The sequence below is a fragment of the Ascidia mentula genome, chromosome 8 (assembly GCF_947561715.1).
Source record: "Ascidia mentula chromosome 8, kaAscMent1.1, whole genome shotgun sequence".
NCBI lineage: Eukaryota > Metazoa > Chordata > Ascidiacea > Phlebobranchia > Ascidiidae > Ascidia > Ascidia mentula.
The window spans coordinates 12,487,354-12,509,303 of NC_138573.1; the positions used below are offsets into that span (position 1 = coordinate 12,487,354).

At 35.8% G+C, this 21,950-nt stretch overlaps 3 protein-coding genes across 3 annotated transcripts; all 3 read right to left on the reverse strand.

Moving 5' to 3' along the window:
• Positions 1–2,867: 2,867 nt before the first annotated feature.
• On the reverse strand, positions 2,868–6,303 carry LOC145911974 (uncharacterized). The gene is made up of 13 exons (XM_082999404.1): positions 6,246–6,303; positions 5,987–6,109; positions 5,631–5,699; positions 5,320–5,556; positions 5,110–5,220; positions 4,660–4,776; positions 4,455–4,526; positions 4,096–4,341; positions 3,929–4,027; positions 3,744–3,866; positions 3,582–3,686; positions 3,262–3,519; positions 2,868–3,201 (listed from the first exon to the last, which is right to left on the reverse strand). The coding sequence occupies exons 1-13, from the start codon at positions 6,301–6,303 to the stop codon at positions 3,011–3,013; spliced, it is 1,809 nt and encodes a 602-aa protein (XP_082855530.1). The 3' UTR covers positions 2,868–3,010.
• Positions 6,304–9,682: 3,379 nt separating this feature from the next.
• On the reverse strand, positions 9,683–10,616 carry LOC145910611 (uncharacterized). The gene is made up of 4 exons (XM_082997801.1): positions 10,498–10,616; positions 10,336–10,440; positions 10,012–10,269; positions 9,683–9,951 (listed from the first exon to the last, which is right to left on the reverse strand). Exons 1-4 carry the CDS (start codon positions 10,556–10,558, stop codon positions 9,755–9,757), a joined length of 621 nt encoding a protein of 206 aa, XP_082853927.1. The 5' UTR covers positions 10,559–10,616; the 3' UTR covers positions 9,683–9,754.
• A 52-nt stretch (positions 10,617–10,668) lies between these two features.
• LOC145911975 (uncharacterized) lies at positions 10,669–11,345 on the reverse strand. Its single transcript, XM_082999405.1, has 3 exons — positions 11,208–11,345; positions 10,850–11,095; positions 10,669–10,781 (listed from the first exon to the last, which is right to left on the reverse strand). Exons 1-3 carry the CDS (start codon positions 11,311–11,313, stop codon positions 10,669–10,671), a joined length of 465 nt encoding a protein of 154 aa, XP_082855531.1. The 5' UTR covers positions 11,314–11,345.
• Positions 11,346–21,950: the final 10,605 nt, after the last annotated feature.

Consider the following 21,950-nt stretch of genomic DNA (forward strand, 5'->3'; position numbering starts at 1 on the left):
TACAAACAAAACTTTCTTCCATTACTTGAATGCTTACACTTATTATAATTGTATCTCACATGATACAATCTAACCAACTACTAACCAGGAAACGTCTACACAACCTTACGTGTACTTCGATTGCAAAGACAAATAACAGTTTCCATAGAAATCGTACGTGAGTGGTTGCGCAAATCTTGTCTTGTTGTTTCCCATTCCTCCAAAAATTTTCTTGAATGGAAACAGGACAGTTTCGTAACCTATTCTGAAATAAATCACTATTTTCTTAACTCTTTTTAAATAAACATATTTAAAATGTGTATTAATTAGGTTCACGTTTTTTGCAATAGAAATTAAATTCCAAGATGATTAAATTTTAATTTCGCCATTTCAGTACATTGTGTGCCGATCAGAAAATGTGCATTATTTGGTTGTTCAATATGTCAGCAAAATTACCTTTACCTTACGAAAGCACACTCTTCTGATATCATCTCTTTGTGCCACTCTGGGAAAAACGCAAACTGTTGACGGTTAGTTCTAGATAGTACCGGGCCGGATTTGATTGATAAACATGCGGATCCGGGTAGCATCTCTATTAACATATCCTAGTGAAGTGGCAGATATTGTCCTAATCAATTTAAGCAACATTGCCATGTCATGATAAGACATTGTATTTATTTTACTGTCCGTCATTGAGAAATGTTGTGTCTTTTGAGGCAGTATATATAAGTAGCACACCTAGCCTACTTATATAATTTATATAGACCAATTCATTTGATCCCCATTGTAAGTTCTCCTTTAATGGTGCTTTCAAAGAATGTAAGTTCTCTTTTAGAGAGAATGTAAGTTCTCCTTTAATGGTGCTTTCAAAGTACGGCTAATGTTTTTAATGCATTCTTTGATAAAGCATTGCAGCCTAAATTAGCTACGTTTTCCCGACAATTTGGTCCTGGGTAGGTTAAACTCACGCGACCTTCACATTTACGTACTGGAGATCTACCACCGTTAATCAGACATCCAGACAATAAACTGAACCAGCGGTCGCAAACCTTAAGCATACAAAAAGTCAACTAAACACTTCAGAAACGAAACGAACTATAGATGCCACGAAACTTAAGTGGGAAATACTTTGATTCTTTAATTCACTTGAAAACAAAATTTCCACCACTATACGATTTTAGCAAACTTGCAAAACCAACAGTACACCAAATAGTCTAAAATGTGTTCTGTTTACATGAGCTTACGTCACATGGGGCCATATTAGAAGTTGGATGGCTTGCTGTTTTAAACAAGTAAAGAAACTATTTGTTTCTTAAAATGAGAAAAGCCCGTTTATCAAAAGCAGACTACGAAACAGAATATGAAAACAAAGCTAGACATTGCTTTGCAAATTCCATTGTCCTAAATTACAGTCGTTGAACTGTTTCGATACCAAAGTGCGAAAAACATTTGACACATTTTAAGAAGGTGTTTTTTACTAACACGTATATACTGACAACCGTGTATCTACGAATACGAAATGTAACTGGAAACTTTCTGCCAATCAGGTCAAATTTAGACCCAGTTGCCCATTACTGACGCTTAGGGGAGGCCGGGGATAGCTCGGACGGTTTTGGGAAAATTGCTCATATTTTTTTTAAATTATGAACCACATTCTTGAATTTTATTTTGTTGTAACTAGTAAAGCATTACTCAAAAAACAAAAGGTTTTCGTTCGTTTTAGCTCACTAAAAATGTTTATTCAGCCCATTTTTTAAACAGGTCTCAAATGTCCGAAGTCACCCCGGTACCGGGGTAACATCGGACGTGACTGGGGATATCTCGGACAGCAAGTTTTAACAGACGTTTTTTTTGTTTATTTAACAAATAACTGAAATCAAACTTGGCGCAATATCAGCATTGGGGCATTAGCGCATAAAATATCATTAAAGCTTTCAGGAATCGGGGCGTGGCCACTTATCGTTTCGACCTTTCCACACGTTCATGTTTTGGGTAACTCGTGTACTTTTAACGGTAGCACAGATATTATAGATTTTAGAGTCAACAAACGATTTTTTATCTTTGGGGGTTTTTCTTACTGCCAAAATTCAATCATTTCATCCAGCCTCTGTTTATTCTCTGCTATGACCGATAATTTTTCATAAAACTCAAAAATTATTGCCTTCCCGCGATTTTTTGACATGATGTCCGAAGTATCCCCGACCACGTGACGACATAGAAATTCTTAAACTATGGCCGTATTTTTAAAGGTTATACAAAATCATCATTGGCCTATCGAAGAATACATATTTGATCATGCAATCAACCCAAAATTACTGCATTTTGATTAACTGTGACAGATATATAACCTTCCACATACAAATTGAACAACTTGGTTTCACTGATAAATTGACTTTTTCGATTATAATTTGTTAAGCAGAGATGATTTAATTCCAAAGATCCTGTTAACGTTTGATGGAGACATAAAGCTTTTGTATAAGTGTCTTAACAAAACCTAATTGTGACGTAAAATACCTGGTCCGTGTCCGAGGTATCCCCCTGTCCGAGGTATCCCCGGTCTCCCCCTACTTTGCAACAGTCGTATGGGGCTGTTTCGAAACTGTATTCTGTGTATTGTTTTTCAGGAAATCGCTTTTATCTATGTTTTAAATTTGAAAAGTCACAACCAAATGTATTACCTGAATCATAATGTGCACACAAACCGAAAATTGTTGTAAAAAAACGTGTAAAACGGGTTTTCTGAAAAAAAATGGACGGATAATTTCTTCTCATAGCCTACAAGCTGCTCATGCAAATTGAAGCAAGTCATTTAAATTTAAACGACCACATTGCCGTCTGGAAAACTGTAGGAAATTAGCAGCAATTTTAAAACCGATTTTTTATTTCAACTTTATTACAAAATCTTGCACATGCGTTGTTTTTAACACACATTACCATCAGCTTTCTTTTGACTGTACAACATGATAAGGAATATGTTAATTTTGCGATATGTGTTCTGGTAACGTTGCAAATTTCTTTTACGAACAATTGTTTATGTCACAACTGCAAGTGCTCTAAATATAATTTGCAAAAAGGCACTAAAAATGGAGACAAGGAAAGTAAAAACGTTAGAAGGAGGTTCAGAAGTGGTCGTCACTGGTGACTCGACAGTGGAATAAATCGGTGTGGTCGAAGTCATAGTTGGAGTTGAAAACATTGTGGTAGTGCTGGCTAAGAGACCCTCTGTAAAGCAAAAGTATTTGAAACATAAGTTTTACTTTTTGATCGCTGAGTAACGCTTACCTGTGGAAAAAGTAAAGCTAGTTGATGAGCTTGTTGAGAACGTGGGTTTGACTACGATGGTATAAACGGAGGTTGGGTTAAGATTAGCAAACGCTGCTTCCCTGTTGCGAAGTCTGCTGTACTTTGTAATCACACTTGGTCCTTCAATCAACGTCACGTCATAAAAAAACATTACATAAGCTGGAACCAATCTTTCCCACTTGACGATGACGAAATGAAGTCCAAAATTTTGTGCAGTAATTGTGACATCACTGTTTCCTGTGGTTATTTGTTTAGACCTGAGTTCGTTGTTTAAATCTCACTTTTCATCAACAACTTACCATAACACTCGTTATCGTCATAACAGTAACAACTGGTTCCATAATAATTTATATCGCAGATACCGCGTGTTCCACAAACTGAATAAGATGTTGAATCACATTTTCCTACAAATTTTTTATTGTTTAGTGGGACTTTATGATTTTTAGGTTATTGTAACATACCCACGCAATTAACTCCATTGCCAAAGTATCCCAACTTACAAGAACACGTGAAACTGCCCATTGTGTTCGTACATACCGCCTCATTGTGACAGTTGTGCAAACCGTTAGAACATTCATCAATATCTGCAAAAAAAATTTACTTATTTGTCTAAGTATTAATTAATGACAAATTTTATTATTATAACCTATACAAACTCCTCCTGAGAGCGTAAATCCAGCTCCACAACCATGAGCAGGATTCGGTGTGCTTGGCGACAAAGTTGGGTTAGTAGGCATTTGAGGTTCTGCAATACAGTTACCAAAACAAAAACTAAATGTTTCGACATGAAAGGGAAAAAACGAGTTATTTTACCTGTTTGAGCTAAAATGCTCGCAGATGAGGTTCCAAGGTGGTTATAGACAACTACAGTTAGATTATAAGTTGTTGATGGCTTCAGAAACGAAAACGCTGCTTTTCTTGGAATGTGTTGATCATAGGAAACTCCATCACCGGACAAAAATACACTTCTATATGCAACTTTGTTGCTTGTCCATGAAAAACTGAGACCGGTACCAGATTTCCAAGTTGTTGATAAGTTTCCAACAGAAGGTGGTTCAACTAATAAGAAAATGGATTGAACTGCAGAAGTGATTTATGAGAGCCAGTCTGTGAAAATGCTAACTCCGATCCGTATTGGAAAAAGGTTGAAAAGTCTATCGTTACATACTTACCAAAGGAGTCAGACGAAAGGGAATATGTATGACATTCTCCTCTTGAATAACATTCTGTCCCTCCACAATGCTCTATGAATATTTACCCCCAAAAAAAGCAATTTGAAACAAATAACTAGAAATGTCATTTATTCCACAATTAAGGTAAGAAAAAGAAAAGTCATTTGTTTCTTAGCTCGTCATATTAGCAAATGACATCACTTACGAGTGCAAACGTTACCATCCCCAATATAACAATTGTTGCAAATGCAATTGTAACTTCCACGTGTGTTCGTGCATGCTGCGTTCGAATCACATGGATTACCCGCGCACTCGTCAATATCTGGTACAATATATGATAGTTTGTCAAACCGGTTGTTTTGACACATTTACATGGCCTGTACTTTCAAATTTTATTTATTATCGTGTGAATTCCCATATCGTTTGTGAACAGCTGCTTATAGCAAAAATACATTACGCAGAACTGATGCAGTATACTGTTGGGGGCAAAAAGTTTTCTGCACAGTACCAAATTTAATATGTTATTTATGCACAAAAAGAAAAGTATAGTTTGCCACTTTATCTTGACGTAAAAAAGTGTTTTATGTCACATCTCGAAACTAATTGAAATTATGAAATACAAAATTCGGTCAAATCTAAAGAACGAGGGACTTGCCAATGCAATTGAATCCGTCACTTCTGAATCCAGAACAGCAACTTAGTGGCGGAGAGTTTACACATTCTGGCGTTGTTGAAGACGGTAGGATTGGAATTGCTGATTCGGAAACTGTAAAAGCACGCAAATGTAATCTCAACATCTCATTTTTATCACAAAAAACTAAAAGATAAAAAAACTCGGAAGCTTGTCGTAAATAATGGAACTTACGAGTTCTGACTTTAATAATTTGAGTGGATGTGGAAATGAAATTCCGAGCTGTAACTTTTATGTTGTGCTCGGTATCAGGCTGTAAGTAAAGGAAACCCATCTGCCTCGTTCCTGAATAGTAATATTTTGTCCCGGTGGTTGAAGCATCTGCTGTGTTTGCGTTGCTGGCATTCCATCCAATAAACAGACTGTTGTGTGTTCGCCACAAAACCTTGATATTGTGAATAACTGGTTTACCTGTAGACAAAAAAGTTGACCAGGATGAAAAGAAATAATACCTTCTGTTTTTGCCAAGTATACGGTATACTTACCACTTGTAAAACAGGTGTAACCGTTCAAACCTTCAGCACAACGACCAGGGCAAGAATTATTGCAGTATCCTGAACATCGATGTAAACAGAAAAAATATATTTAACTAAGTAAGGTGCGGGTAGGTGTTTAAATTTTTGATTTTCGAAGCTAATCAGATCGTGCAAAAATTTATTCAGACTTTTATTTATTCAGAGGTTCTGGTGACGAAGCAATCAAATAAATTAATCACATTTTATTCTGGGCTCTGCAATATGTTTTCATGCTATATTTTATCGGTTAATATAATATTGTTGCAAATCTCTAAAACAAGGAAAAGCTATTGGATTGAACAGCTATTTCAACTAAAAGCACAAACCTTTGCAGTCGAAACCGTCACCTACAAACCAGTCTTTGCACTTACAAGTGTATCCCCCACTTGTGTTTATGCAATTTGCCTCAACGTGACATGCGTGAGTCCCAAGAGCGCATTCATCAACACCTAAAAAGAAAGTTTTCCGAAAAATAACTAGTTTAAACTAACAGACTCACTATTTTACCTAAAAATTTAGCATATTATACTTATTGTAAGTTAGTATTCAAAATATTCCAAATGTAACATGAATATTTGTACCCACCTTGACATTGGACGCATGTTACAACAACAAACACGAACACCAGATTATGCAACATCATGTTGGCAGAATTTTCAGACACTGAACCCAGCCTGCGTGACAAAACCCCTTTTCTTCCACCATCGACATAAAGCACTTTTTCTTTACGATTCACTGGGCTCGTGGAACTTGGCAAACAACCAGCAGCCTATTCATCCCAGAAAAACATTAATGGGTATCTCCTCGTGGTAAAGCCACAAACCATTTTATTATGAGTATACAATGATCGAAGCCAAACAAACTGTGCGATGCGACACGGTATGTAGGGCCTACATTCGAAATCCTTAATATGCACTAAAAGGTTCAAATTATATAAATGTCATGTATGTACATATACTTTCATTGCTTGGTAGTTTAAGGGTTGGAATGAGTAAACTTTTGTGTTGATCTTTTCAATCTTAACAACAACTCTCAAAATAGATAATAAACGACAAACATGAAATTGTAAATGAGGATTTACGCAAAGTCACTCAAGCATGAAGACCCCGCGCTCCACTTTTACATAACCACCTGGTTCACAAGACAGTTCAAACAATTTGTGGAAAACATAAACGGGTACAAAATGTTTATGGTAAAATATTTGTCTCTCATAGACCTTGGTTTTGAAAGTAATTTTCATAAACCACTTAATTGAACGGATGCCCTTTACGTATGGTACCAAGCTAACGAATCGAGAAGAATCACCTGAAACTTTCTTCAAGACACAAAATAAATGTGTAAATTACTCTTTTTCAGTTTTCATGTCGCTTTATAATGCGATTTAATTAAATTTGCTACGTAATGCGCTTCTGAAACAAATTGATGAGTTTCTTACAAGCGTTTTATTCCAGATTGTTGGAGACTTACAACCGTAATCAATCAACCAGACAGTAAACTGAACCTGAGATTGGAAGCCATTAGCATGATAAAATCTACTATAATAAACACAAGAAATAAAATAGGAATTGATTAAACCATAAAGAATATCGAATCAAGCGCCCCTTAAGAATGCGGTAAAGGTACAAACAAAACCTTCTTCCATTCCTTGAATGCTTACACTTATTATAATTGTATCTCACATGATACAATCTAACTAACTACTAACCAGAAAACGTCTGCACAACCTTACTTACGTACTTCGATTGCAAAGACAAATAGCAGTCTCCATAGAAATCGTACGTGTGTAACGTTTATGCTGTGACGTAGTGTTCACATTTACGTAATTTTCCATTAGGTAATGCAGAGTGACTTAGCAGTTCGTACCAGGAAGTGTAACTCCTATTTTCTGAAACGACACAGGAGATCGCTCGTAACACGTAATTATGTATCGCGGTTCTCACGCAAGCCGCATAACTGAATTGCCTATAAATTTGTGGTTTCTGTGGTTGATTCCATTCTACATTTTGGTTCGCCTTTAGCGTAGAATCACCGTCTGTATATTCTACTCTGGGGCTCAGCTGTATTCTGCACATATATCTTTCGTCTTTGGTGAATAAAACAAACTAACACAAGTTTGGTTAGTTACGAAGAGGAGTCAGGAGTTAAGGGAAACGCATATCGCAGTTGAACACGCAGTTCAAACAAACAAACAACACTCATTCCTACACGTGAATGGTTGTGCAAATCTTGTCTTGCTGTTTTCCATTCCTCCAAAAATTTTCTTGAATGGAAACAGGACAGTTTCGTAACCTATTCTGAAATAAATCACTATTTTCTTAACTCTTTTTAAATAAATATATTTAAAATGTGTATTAATTAGGTGCACGTTTTTTTGCAATAGAAATTAAATTCCAAGATGTCATCAAACAATCAAGTTGATTTATTAAATTTTAATTTCGCCATTTCAGTACATTGTGTGCCGATCAGAAAATGTGCATTAATTGGTTGTTCAAGTCAGCAAAATTACCTTTACCATACGAAAGCACACTCTTCTGATATCATCTCTTTGTGCCACTCTGGGAAAAACGCAAACTGTTGACGGTTAGTTCTAGATAGTACCGGGCCGGATTTGATTGATAAACATGCGGATCCGGGTAGCATCTCTATTAACATATCCTATAGTGAAGTGGAAGATATTGTCCGAATCAATTTAAGCAACATTGTCATGTCATGATAAGACATTGTATGTATTTTATTGACCGTTATTAAAAATGTTGTGTCCTTTGAAGCAGTATATATAAGTAGCCCACCTACTTATATAACTTATATAAACCAATTCATTTGATCCCCATTATGTAAGTTTCACTTTAAAGGTGCTTTCAAAGTACGGCTAATGTTTTCAATGCATTCTTTGCTAAAGCATTGCAGCCTAAATTAGCTACTTTTTTCCGACAATTTGGTTCTGGGTAGGTTAAACTCACGCGACCTTCACATTTACGTACTGGAGATCTACCACCGTTAATCACACATCCAGACAATAAACTGAACCAGCGTTTGGAAACCTTTAGCATGCAAAAAGTCAACTAAGCCTTAACTGAAACAATATAGATGGCACGAAACTTAAATGGGAAATACTTTGATTTTTTAATTCACTTGAAAACAAAATTTCCACCACTATACGATTTTAACAAACTTGCAAAACCAACAGTACACCAAATAGTCTAAAATGTGTTTTGTTTACATGAGCTTGCGTCACATGGGGCCATATTAGAAGTTGCATGGCTTGCTGAACTAAACAAGTAAAGAAAATATTTGTTTCTTAAAATGAGAAAAGCCCGTTTATCAAAAGCAGACTACGAAACAGAAATATGAAAACAAAGCTAGACATTATTTTGCAAATTCCATTGACCTAAATTACAGTCGTTGAAATGTTTCGACCCCAAAATGCGAAAACATTTGACACATTATAAGAAGGTATTTTTTACTAACACGTATTTTTATTAATACTGCCAACCGTGTATCAACGAACACGAAATTTAACTGGAAACTTTCTGCCAATCAGGTCAAGAATTTAGACCCAGTTGCCCATTACTGACGCTTATTACTTTGCAACAGTCGTATGGGGTTGTTTCGAAACTGTTTTCTGAGTACTGTTTGTTAAGAAATTGATTTTATCTATGTTTTGACTTCAAAAAGTCACAACCAAATGTATTACCTGAATCGTAATGTGCACATAAACCAAAATTGGTAAATAAACAACGTGTAAAAATTTTGCTTGTGAATTTGAATGGTTTATGACCTGTTTATGGACAGATAATTTCTTCTCATACAAGCTGGTCATGCAAACTGAAGCAAGTCATTTAAATTTAAACAACCGCATTGCCGTCTGAAAAACTGTTAAATTTAGCAGCAATTTTGAAACCGATTTGACCGCTTTTTTCATTTCAACTTTATTACAAAATCTTGCACATGCTTTGATTATTTTGTTTCTTTAATTGTTGTTTTTGACACACATTACCATCAGCTTTCTTTTGACTGTACAACATGATAAGGAATATGTTAATTTTGGGATATGTGTTCTGGTAGCGTTGCAAATTTCTTTTACGAACAATTTTTTATGTTACAAATGCAAGTGCCCTAAATATAATTTGCAAAAAGGCACTAAAAATGGAGACAAGGAAAGTAAAAACGTTGCAGTTGGAAGGAGGTTCAGAAGTGGTCGTCATTGCTGACTCGACAGTGGAATAAATCGGTGTGGTCGAAGTCGTAGCTGGAGTGGAAAACATTGTGGTAGTGCTGGCTAAGAGACCTTCTGCAAAGTAAAGGTATTTGAAACACTTGTGTCACGTTCGCATCACTCAGTAACGCCTACCTGTGGTAAAAGTAAAGTTGGTTGATGTGCTTGTTGAGAACGTGGGTTTGACCATGATGGTATAAACAGAGGTTGGGTTAAGATTAGCAAACGCTGCTTCCCTGTTGTGAAGTCTGCTGTACTTTGTAATTACACTTGTTCCTTCAATCAACGTCACGTCATAACAAAATATTTCATAAGCTGGAACCAATCTTTCCCACTTGACGATGACGAAATGAAGTCCAACATTTTGTGGAATAATTGTGACATCACTGTTTTCTGTGTGTGGTTATTTGTTTAGACCTGAGTTCGTTGTTTAAATTTTACTTTTCATCAACAACTTACCATAACACTCGTTATTGTTATGACAGTAACAACTGGTTCCATAGTAATTTCTACCGCAGATACCGCGGGTTCCACAAATTGAGTAAGAAGTTGAATCACATTTTCCTACAAATTTTGTAGTGTTTAGTGGGACTTTATGATTTTTAGGTTATTGTAACTTACCCACACAAATGATTCCATTGCCAAAGTATCCCAACTTACAAGAACATGTGAAACTGCCCATTGTGTTCGTACATACCGCCTCATTGTGGCAGTTGTGCAAACCGTGAGAACATTCATCAATATCTGTAATAAAGGCTTACTTATTTGTCTAAGTATTATTTAATGACAAATTTATTTATTACAACCTATACAAGCTCCTCCTGAGAGCGCAAATCCAGCTCCACAACCATCAGCAGGATTCGGTGTGCTTGGCGACAAAGTTGGGTTAATAGGCATTTGAGGTTCTGCAATACAGTTGCCAAGAGAAAAACTAAATGTTTCGAGATAAAAGGGAAAAAATGAGTTACTATACCTGTTTGAGCTAAAATGCTCGCAGATGCAGTTCCAAGGTGGTTATAGACAACTACAGTTAGATTATAAGTTGTTGATGGTTTCAGAAACGAAAACGCTGCTTTTCTTGGAATGTGTTGATCATAGGAAACTCCATCACCGGACAAAAACGCACTTCTATATGCAACTTTGTTGCTTGTCCATGAAAAACTGAGACCGGTACCAGATTTCCAAGTTGTTGATAAGTTTCCAACAGAAGGCTGTTCAACTAATAACAAATAGATTGAACTGCAGAAGTGATTTATGAGAGCCAGTCTGTGAAAATGCTAACTTCGATCCGTAGTGGAAAAGGGTTGAAAATCCTATCGTTACATACTTACCAAAGGTGTCAGACCAAAGGGAAAATGTATCACATCCTCCTTCTGAATAACATTCTGTTCCTCCACAATGTTCTATGAATATTAACCCAAAAAACATTAATGTCATTTATTCTATAATTAAGGTGAGAAAAAGAAAAGTCATTTATTCCTTAGCTCGTCATGTTAGCAAATGACATCACTTACGAGTGCAAACGTTACCATCCCCAATATAACAATTGTTGCAAATACAGTTGTAACTTCCAGGTGTGTTCCTGCATGCTGCGTTCGAATCACATGGATTACCCGCGCACTCGTCTATATCTGGTACAAAATATGATTTGTCAAACCGGTTGTTTTCACACATTTACATGGCCTGTACTTTCAAATTTTATTTATTATCGTGTGAATTCCCATATCGTTTGTGTACAGCTGCTTATAGCAAAAATACATTACGCAGAACTGATGCAGTATACTGTTGGGGGCAAAAAAAATTCTGCACAGTACCAAATTTCAAATGTTGTTTACACACAAAAACAAAAGTATAGTTTGCCACTTTATCTTGACGTGAAAAAGTGTTTTATGTCACATCTCGAAACTAATCAAAATTATGACATACAAAATTCGTTCAAATCTAGAGGGACTTGCCAATGCAATTGAATCCGTCACTTTTGTATCCAGAACAGCAACTTAGTGGCGGAGAGTTTACACATCCTGACATTGTTGGAGATGGAAGGGTTGGAATTGCTGGTTCGGAAACTGTAAAAGCACGCGATTGTAATCTCAACTTCGCATATTTATCACAAAAAACTGAAAGATAAAAATCTCGGAAACTGGTCGTGAGGTGAGTAATCGAACTTACGAGTTCTGACTGTAATACTTTGAGTGGATGTGGAAATGAAATTCCGAGCTGTAACTGTTATGCTGTACTCGGTATCTGGCTGCAAGTAAAGGAAACCTATCTGCCTCGTTCCAGAATAGTAATTCCTTGTCCCGGTGGTTGAAGCATCCGCTGTGTTCGCGTTGCTTGCATTCCATCCAATAAACAGACTGTTGTGGGTTCGCCACAACACCTTGATATTGTGAATAACTGGTTCACCTGTGGATAAAAAATTGACCAGGATGAAAAGAAATAATACTTTCTGTTTTTGCCAAGTTACTTTTTGCAGAACAGCAGCATGGTATACTTACCACTTGTAAAACAGGTGTAACCGTTCAAACCTTCAGCACAACGACCAGGGCAAGAATTATTGCAGTATCCTGAACATCGATGTAAACAGAAAAAATATATTTAACTAAGTAAGGTGCGGGTAGGTGTTTAAATTTTTGATTTTCGAAGCTAATCAGATCGTGCAAAAATTTATTCAGACTTCCTATTGATTAAATAAAAGGTTCTGGTGACGATGCAATCAAATAAATTAATCACATTTTATTCTGGGCTCTGCAATATGTTTGACAAAACCCCTTTTCTTCCATCATCGACATAAAGCACTTTTTCTTTATGATTCACTGGGCTCGTGGAACTTGACAAACAACCAGCAGCCTATTCATCCCAGAAAAACATAAATGGGTAACTCCTCGTGGTAAAGCCACAAACCATTTTATTATGAGTATACATTGATCGAAGCCAAACAAACTGTGCGATGCGACACGGTATGTACATTCGAAATCCTTAATATGCACTAAAAGGTTCAAATTATATAAATGTACATGTATGTACATATACTTTCATTGCTTTTGTAGTGTAAGGGTTGGAATGAGTATACTTTTGTGTTGATCTTTTCAATCTTAACAACAACTCGCAAAATAGATAATAAAGGACAAACACGAAATTGGAAATGAGGATTTACGCAAAGTCACTCAAGCATGAAGACCCCGCGCTCCACTTTTACATAACCACCTGGTTCACAAGACAGTTCAAATAATTTGTGCAAAACATAAACGGGTACAAAATGTTTGTAGTAAAATATTTGTCTCTCATAGACCTTGCTTTTGAAAGTAAATTTCATAAACCACTTAATTGAACGGATGCCCTTCACGTATGGTACCAAGCTAACGAATCGAGAAGAATCACCTGAAACTTTTTTCAAGACACAAAATAAATGTGTAAATTACTCTTTTTCAGTTTTCATGTCGCTTTACAATGCGATTTAATTAAATTTGCTACGTAATGCGCTTCTGAAACAAATTGGTGAGTTTCTTACAAGCGTTTTATTCCAGAATGTTGGAGATTTACAACCGTAATCAATCAACCAGACAGTAAACTGAACCAGAGATCGGAAGCCATTAGCATGATAAAATCTACTATAATAAACACAAGAAATAAAATAGGAATTGATTAAACCATAAAGAATATCGAATCAAGCGCCCCTTAAGAATGCGGTAAAGGTACAAACAAAACCTTCTTCCATTCCTTGAATGCTTACACTTATTATAATTGTATCTCACATGATACAATCTAACTAACTACTAACCAGGAAACGTTTACACAACCTTACTTACGTACTTCGATTGAAAAGACAAATAACAGTCTCCATAGAAATCGTACGTGAATGGTTGTGCAAATCTTGTCTTGTTGTTTTCCATTCCTCCAAAAATTTTCTTGAATGGAAACAGGACAGTTTCGTAACCTATTCTGAAATAAATCACTATTTTCTTAACTCTTTTTAAAGAAGATATTGTCCGAATCAATTTAAGCAACATTGTCATGTCATGATAAGACATTGTATGTATTTTATTGACCGTTATTAAAAATGTTGTGTCCTTTGAAGCAGTATATATAAGTAACCCACCTACTTATATAACTTATATAAACCAATTCATTTGATCCCCATTATGTAAGTTTCACTTTAAAGGTGCTTTCAAAGTACGGCTAATGTTTTCAATGCATTCTTTGCTAAAGCATTGCAGCCTAAATTAGCTACTTTTTTCCGACAATTTGGTTCTGGGTAGGTTAAACTCACGCGACCTTCACATTTACGTACTGGAGATCTACCACCGTTAATCACACATCCAGACAATAAACTGAACCAGCGTTTGGAAACCTTTAGCATGCAAAAAGTCAACTAAGCCTTAACTGAAACAATATAGATGGCACGAAACTTAAGTGGGAAATACTTTGATTTTTTAATTCACTTGAAAACAAAATTTCCACCACTATACGATTTTAGGAAACTTGCAAAACCAACAGTACACCAAATAGTCTAAAATGTGTTTTGTTTACATGAGCTTGCGTCACATGGGGCCATATTAGAAGTTGCATGGCTTGCTGAACTAAACAAGTAAAGAAAATATTTGTTTCTTAAAATGAGAAAAGCCGGTTTATCAAAAGCAGACTACGAAACAGAAATATGAAAACAAAGCTAGACATTATTTTGCAAATTCCATTGACCTAAATTACAGTCGTTGAAATGTTTCGATCCCCAAAATGCGAAAACATTTGACACATCATAAGAAGGTATTTTTTACTAACACGTATTTTTATTAATACTGCCAACCGTGTATCAACGAACACGAAATTCAACTGGAAACTTTCTGCCAATCAGGTCAAGAATTTAGACCCAGTTGCCCATTACTGACGCTTATTACTTTGCAACAGTCGTATGGGGTTGTTTCGAAACTGTTTTCTGAGTACTGTTTGTTAAGAAATTGATTTTATCTATGTTTTGACTTTAAAAAGTCACAACCAAATGTATTACCTGAATCGTAATGTGCACATAAACCAAAATTGGTAAATAAACAACGTGTAAAAATTTTGCTTGTCAATTTGAATGGTTTATGACCTGTTTATGGACAGATAATTTCTTCTCATACAAGCTGGTCATGCAAACTGAAGCAAGTCATTTAAATTTAAACAACCGCATTGCCGTCTGAAAAACTGTTGGAAAATTAGCAGCAATTTTAAAACCGATTGACCGCTTTTTTCATTTCAACTTTATTACAAAATCTTGCACATGCTTTGATTATTTTGTTTCTTTAATTGTTGTTTTTGACACACATTACCATCAGCTTTCTTTTGACTGTACAACATGATAAGGAATATGTTAATTTTGGGATATGTGTTCTGGTAGCGTTGCATATTCCTTTTCGAACAATTTTTTATGTCACAAATGCAAGTGCCTGAATATAATTTGCAAAAAGGCACTAATAATGGAGACAAGGAAAGTAAAAACGTTGCAGTTGGAAGGAGGTTCAGAAGTGGTCGTCATTGCTGACTCGACAGTGGAATAAATCGGTGTGGTCGAAGTCGTAGCTGGAGTGGAAAACATTGTGGTAGTGCTGGCTAAGAGATCTTCTGCAAAGTAAAGGTATTTGAAACACTTGTGTCACGTTCGCATCACTCAGTAACGCCTACCTGTGGTAAAAGTGAAGTTAGTTGATGTGCTTGTTGAGAACGTGGGTTTGACCATGATGGTATAAACAGAGGTTGGGTTAAGATTAGCAAACGCTGCTTCTCTGTTGTGAAGTCTGCTGTACTTTGTAATTACACTTGTTCCTTCAATCAACGTCACGTCATAAAAAAACATTACATAAGCTGGAACCAATCTTTCCCACTTGACGATGAAGAAATGAAGTCCAAAATTTTGTGGAGTAATTGTGACATCACTGTTTCCTGTGGTTATTTGTTTAGACCTGAGTTCGTTGTTTAAATCTCACTTTTCATCAACAACTTACCATAACACTCGTTATCGTCATAACAGTAACAACTGGTTCCATAATAATTTATATCGCAGATACCGCGTGTTCCACAAACTGAATAAGATGTTGAATCACATTTTCCTACAAATTTTTTATTGTTTAGTGGGACTTGATGATTTTTAGGTTATTGTAACATACCCACGCAATTAACTCCATTGCCAAAGTATCCCAACTTACAAGAACATGTGAAACTGCCCATTGTGTTCGTACATATCGCCTCATTGTGACAGTTGTGCAAACCGTTAGAACATTCATCAATATCTGTAAAAAAGTTTTACTTATTTGTCTAAATAATAATTAATGACAAATTTAATTAATATAACCTATACAAGCTCCTCCTGAGAGCGTAAATCCAGCTCCACAACCATGAGCAGGATTCGGTGTGCTTGGCGACAAAGTTGGGTTAGTAGGCATTTGAGGTTCTGCAATAAAGTTACCAAGACAAAAACTAAATGTTTCGAAATGAAAGGGAAAAAACGAGTTATTTTACCTGTTTGAGCTAAAATGCTCGCAGATGCAGTTCCAAGGTGGTTATAGACAACTACAGTCAGATTATAAGTTGTTGATGGCTTCAGAAACGAAAACGCTGCTTTTCTTGGAATGTGTTGATCATAGGAAACTCCATCACCGGACAAAAACGCACTTCTATATGCAACTTTGTTGCTTGTCCATGAAAAACTGAGACCGGTACCAGATTTCCAAGTTATTGATAAGTTTCCAACAGAAGGTTGTTCAACTAATAACAATTAGATTGAACTGCAGAAGTTATATATGAGAGCCAGTCTGTGAAAATGCCAACTCCGATCCGCAGTGGAAAAAGGTTGAAAAGTCTATCGTTACACACTTACCAAAGGAGTCAGACGAAAGGGAATATGTATGACATTCTCCTCTTGAATAACATTCTGTCCCTCCACAATGTTCTATGAATATTTACCCAAAAAACACATTTTGAAACAAATAACTAGAAATGTCATTTATTCCATAATTAAGTTAAAAAAGTCATTTATTCCTTAGCTCGTCATATTAGCAGCAATTTTTGCACTCGAAAGTAACGGTTTTTGATTCACAAACGACATCACTTACGAGTGCATACGTTTCCATCCCCAATATAACAATTGTTGCAAATACAATTGTAACTTCCACGTGTGTTCGTGCATGCTGCGTTCGAATCACATGGATCACCTTCGCACTCGTCAATATCTGGTACAATATATGATAGTTTGTCAAACCGGTTGTTTTGACACATTTACATGGCCTGTACTTTCAAATTTTATTTATTATCGTGTGAATTCCCATATCGTTTGTGAACAGCTGCTTATAGCAAAAATACATTACGCAGAACTGATGCAGTATACTGCTGGGGGCAAAAAGTTTTCTGCACAGTACCAAATTTAATATGTTATTTATGCACAAAAAGAAAAGTATAGTTTGCCACTTTATCTTGACGTAAAAAAGTGTTTTATGTCACATCTCGAAACTAATTGAAATTATGAAATACAAAATTCGGTCAAATCTAAAGAACGAGGGACTTGCCAATGCAATTGAATCCGTCACTTGTGAATCCAGAACAGCAACTTAGTGGCGGATAGTTTACACATTCTGGCGTTGTTGAAGACGGTAGGATTGGAATTGCTGATTCGGAAACTGTAAAAGCACGCAAATGTAATCTCAACATCTCATTTTTATCACAAAAAACTAAAAGATAAAAAAACTCGGAAGCTTGTCGTAAATAATCGAACTTACGAGTTCTGACTTTAATAATTTGAGTGGATGTGGAAATGAAATTCCGAGCTGTAACTTTTATGTTGTGCTCGGTATCAGGCTGTAAGTAAAGGAAACCCATCTGCCTCGTTCCTGAATAGTAATATTTTGTCCCGGTGGTTGAAGCATCTGCTGTGTTTGCGTTGCTGGCATTCCATCCAATAAACAGACTGTTGTGTGTTCGCCACAAAACCTTGATATTGTGAATAACTGGTTTACCTGTAGACAAAAAAGTTGACCAGTATGAAAAGAAATAATACCTTCTGTTTTTGCCAAGTATACGGTATACTTACCACTTGTAAAACAGGTGTAACCGTTCAAACCTTCAGCACAACGACCAGGGCAAGAATTATTGCAGTATCCTGAACATTGATGTAAACAGAAAAAATATATTTAACTAAGTAAGGTGCGGGTAGGTGTATAAATTTTTGATTTTCGAAGCTAATCAGATCGTGCAAAAATTTATTCAGACTTTTATTTATTCAGAGGTTCTGGTGACGAAGCAATCAAATAAATTAATCACATTTTATTCTGGGCTCTGCAATATGTTTTCATGCTATATTTTATCGGTTAATATAATATTGTTGCAAATCTCTAAAACAAGGAAAAGCAATTGGATTGAACAACTATTTCAACTAAAAGCACAAACCTTTGCAGTCGAAACCGTCACCTACAAACCAGTCTTTGCACTTACAAGTGTATCCCCCACTTGTGTTTATGCAATTTGCCTCAACGTGACATGCGTGAGTCCCAAGAGCGCATTCATCAACACCTAAAAAGAAAGTTTTCCGAAAAATAACTAGTTTAAACTAACAGACTCACTATTTTACCTAAAAATTTAGCATATTATACTTATTGTAATTTAGTATTCAAAATATTCCAAATGTAACATGAATATTTGTACCCACCTTGACATTGGACGCATGTTACAACAACAAACACGAACACCAGATAGGACAACATCATGTTGGCAGAATTTTCAGACACTGAACCCAGCCTGCGTGACAAAACCCCTTTTCTTCCACCATCGACATAAAGCACTTTTTCTTTACGATTCACTGGGCTCGTGGAACTTGGCAAACAACCAGCAGCCTATTCATCCCAGAAAAACATTAATGGGTATCTCCTCGTGGTAAAGCCACAAACCATTTTATTATGAGTATACAATGATCGAAGCCAAACAAACTGTGCGATGCGACACGGTATGTACATTCGAAATCCTTAATATGCACTAAAAGGTTCAAATTATATAAATGTCATGTATGTACATATACTTTCATTGCTTGGTAGTTTAAGGGTTGGAATGAGTAAACTTTTGTGTTGATCTTTTCAATCTTAACAACAACTCTCAAAATAGATAATAAACGACAAACATGAAATTGTAAATGAGGATTTACGCAAAGTCACTCAAGCATGAAGACCCCGCGCTCCACTTTTACATAACCACCTGGTTCACAAGACAGTTCAAACAATTTGTGGAAAACATAAACGGGTACAAAATGTTTATGGTAAAATATTTGTCTCTCATAGACCTTGGTTTTGAAAGTAATTTTCATAAACCACTTAATTGAACGGATGCCCTTTACGTATGGTACCAAGCTAACGAATCGAGAAGAATCACCTGAAACTTTCTTCAAGACACAAAATAAATGTGTAAATTACTCTTTTTCAGTTTTCATGTCGCTTTATAATGCGATTTAATTAAATTTGCTACGTAATGCGCTTCTGAAACAAATTGATGAGTTTCTTACAAGCGTTTTATTCCAGATTGTTGGAGACTTACAACCGTAATCAATCAACCAGACAGTAAACTGAACCTGAGATTGGAAGCCATTAGCATGATAAAATCTACTATAATAAACACAAGAAATAAAATAGGAATTGATTAAACCATAAAGAATATCGAATCAAGCGCCCCTTAAGAATGCGGTAAAGGTACAAACAAAACCTTCTTCCATTCCTTGAATGCTTACACTTATTATAATTGTATCTCACATGATACAATCTAACTAACTACTAACCAGAAAACGTCTACACAACCTTACTTACGTACTTCGATTGCAAAGACAAATAGCAGTCTCCATAGAAATCGTACGTGTGTAACGTTTATGCTGTGACGTAGTGTTCACATTTACGTAATTTTCCATTAGGTAATGCAGAGTGACTTAGCAGTTCGTACCAGGAAGTGTAACTCCTATTTTCTGAAACGACACAGGAGATCGCTCGTAACACGTAATTATGTATCGCGGTTCTCACGCAAGCCGCATAACTGAATTGCCTATAAATTTGTGGTTTCTGTGGTTGATTCCATTCTACATTTTGGTTCGCCTTTAGCGTAGAATCACCGTCTGTATATTCTACTCTGGGGCTCAGCTGTATTCTGCACATATATCTTTCGTCTTTGGTGAATAAAACAAACTAACACAAGTTTGGTTAGTTACGAAGAGGAGTCAGGAGTTAAGGGAAACGCATATCGCAGTTGAACACGCAGTTCAAACAAACAAACAACACTCATTCCTACACGTGAATGGTTGTGCAAATCTTGTCTTGCTGTTTTCCATTCCTCCAAAAATTTTCTTGAATGGAAACAGGACAGTTTCGTAACCTATTCTGAAATAAATCACTATTTTCTTAACTCTTTTTAAATAAATATATTTAAAATGTGTATTAATTAGGTGCACGTTTTTTTGCAATAGAAATTAAATTCCAAGATGTCATCAAACAATCAAGTTGATTTATTAAATTTTAATTTCGCCATTTCAGTACATTGTGTGCCGATCAGAAAATGTGCATTAATTGGTTGTTCAAGTCAGCAAAATTACCTTTACCATACGAAAGCACACTCTTCTGATATCATCTCTTTGTGCCACTCTGGGAAAAACGCAAACTGTTGACGGTTAGTTCTAGATAGTACCGGGCCGGATTTGATTGATAAACATGCGGATCCGGGTAGCATCTCTATTAACATATCCTATAGTGAAGTGGAAGATATTGTCCGAATCAATTTAAGCAACATTGTCATGTCATGATAAGACATTGTATGTATTTTATTGACCGTTATTAAAAATGTTGTGTCCTTTGAAGCAGTATATATAAGTAGCCCACCTACTTATATAACTTATATAAACCAATTCATTTGATCCCCATTATGTAAGTTTCACTTTAAAGGTGCTTTCAAAGTACGGCTAATGTTTTCAATGCATTCTTTGCTAAAGCATTGCAGCCTAAATTAGCTACTTTTTTCCGACAATTTGGTTCTGGGTAGGTTAAACTCACGCGACCTTCACATTTACGTACTGGAGATCTACCACCGTTAATCACACATCCAGACAATAAACTGAACCAGCGTTTGGAAACCTTTAGCATGCAAAAAGTCAACTAAGCCTTAACTGAAACAATATAGATGGCACGAAACTTAAGTGGGAAATACTTTGATTTTTTAATTCACTTGAAAACAAAATTTCCACCACTATACGATTTTAACAAACTTGCAAAACCAACAGTACACCAAATAGTCTAAAATGTGTTTTGTTTACATGAGCTTGCGTCACATGGGGCCATATTAGAAGTTGCATGGCTTGCTGAACTAAACAAGTAAAGAAAATATTTGTTTCTTAAAATGAGAAAAGCCCGTTTATCAAAAGCAGACTACGAAACAGAAATATGAAAACAAAGCTAGACATTATTTTGCAAATTCCATTGACCTAAATTACAGTCGTTGAAATGTTTCGACCCCAAAATGCGAAAACATTTGACACATTATAAGAAGGTATTTTTTACTAACACGTATTTTTATTAATACTGCCAACCGTGTATCAACGAACACGAAATTTAACTGGAAACTTTCTGCCAATCAGGTCAAGAATTTAGACCCAGTTGCCCATTACTGACGCTTATTACTTTGCAACAGTCGTATGGGGTTGTTTCGAAACTGTTTTCTGAGTACTGTTTGTTAAGAAATTGATTTTATCTATGTTTTGACTTCAAAAAGTCACAACCAAATGTATTACCTGAATCGTAATGTGCACATAAACCAAAATTGGTAAATAAACAACGTGTAAAAATTTTGCTTGTGAATTTGAATGGTTTATGACCTGTTTATGGACAGATAATTTCTTCTCATACAAGCTGGTCATGCAAACTGAAGCAAGTCATTTAAATTTAAACAACCGCATTGCCGTCTGAAAAACTGTTAAATTTAGCAGCAATTTTGAAACCGATTTGACCGCTTTTTTCATTTCAACTTTATTACAAAATCTTGCACATGCTTTGATTATTTTGTTTCTTTAATTGTTGTTTTTGACACAC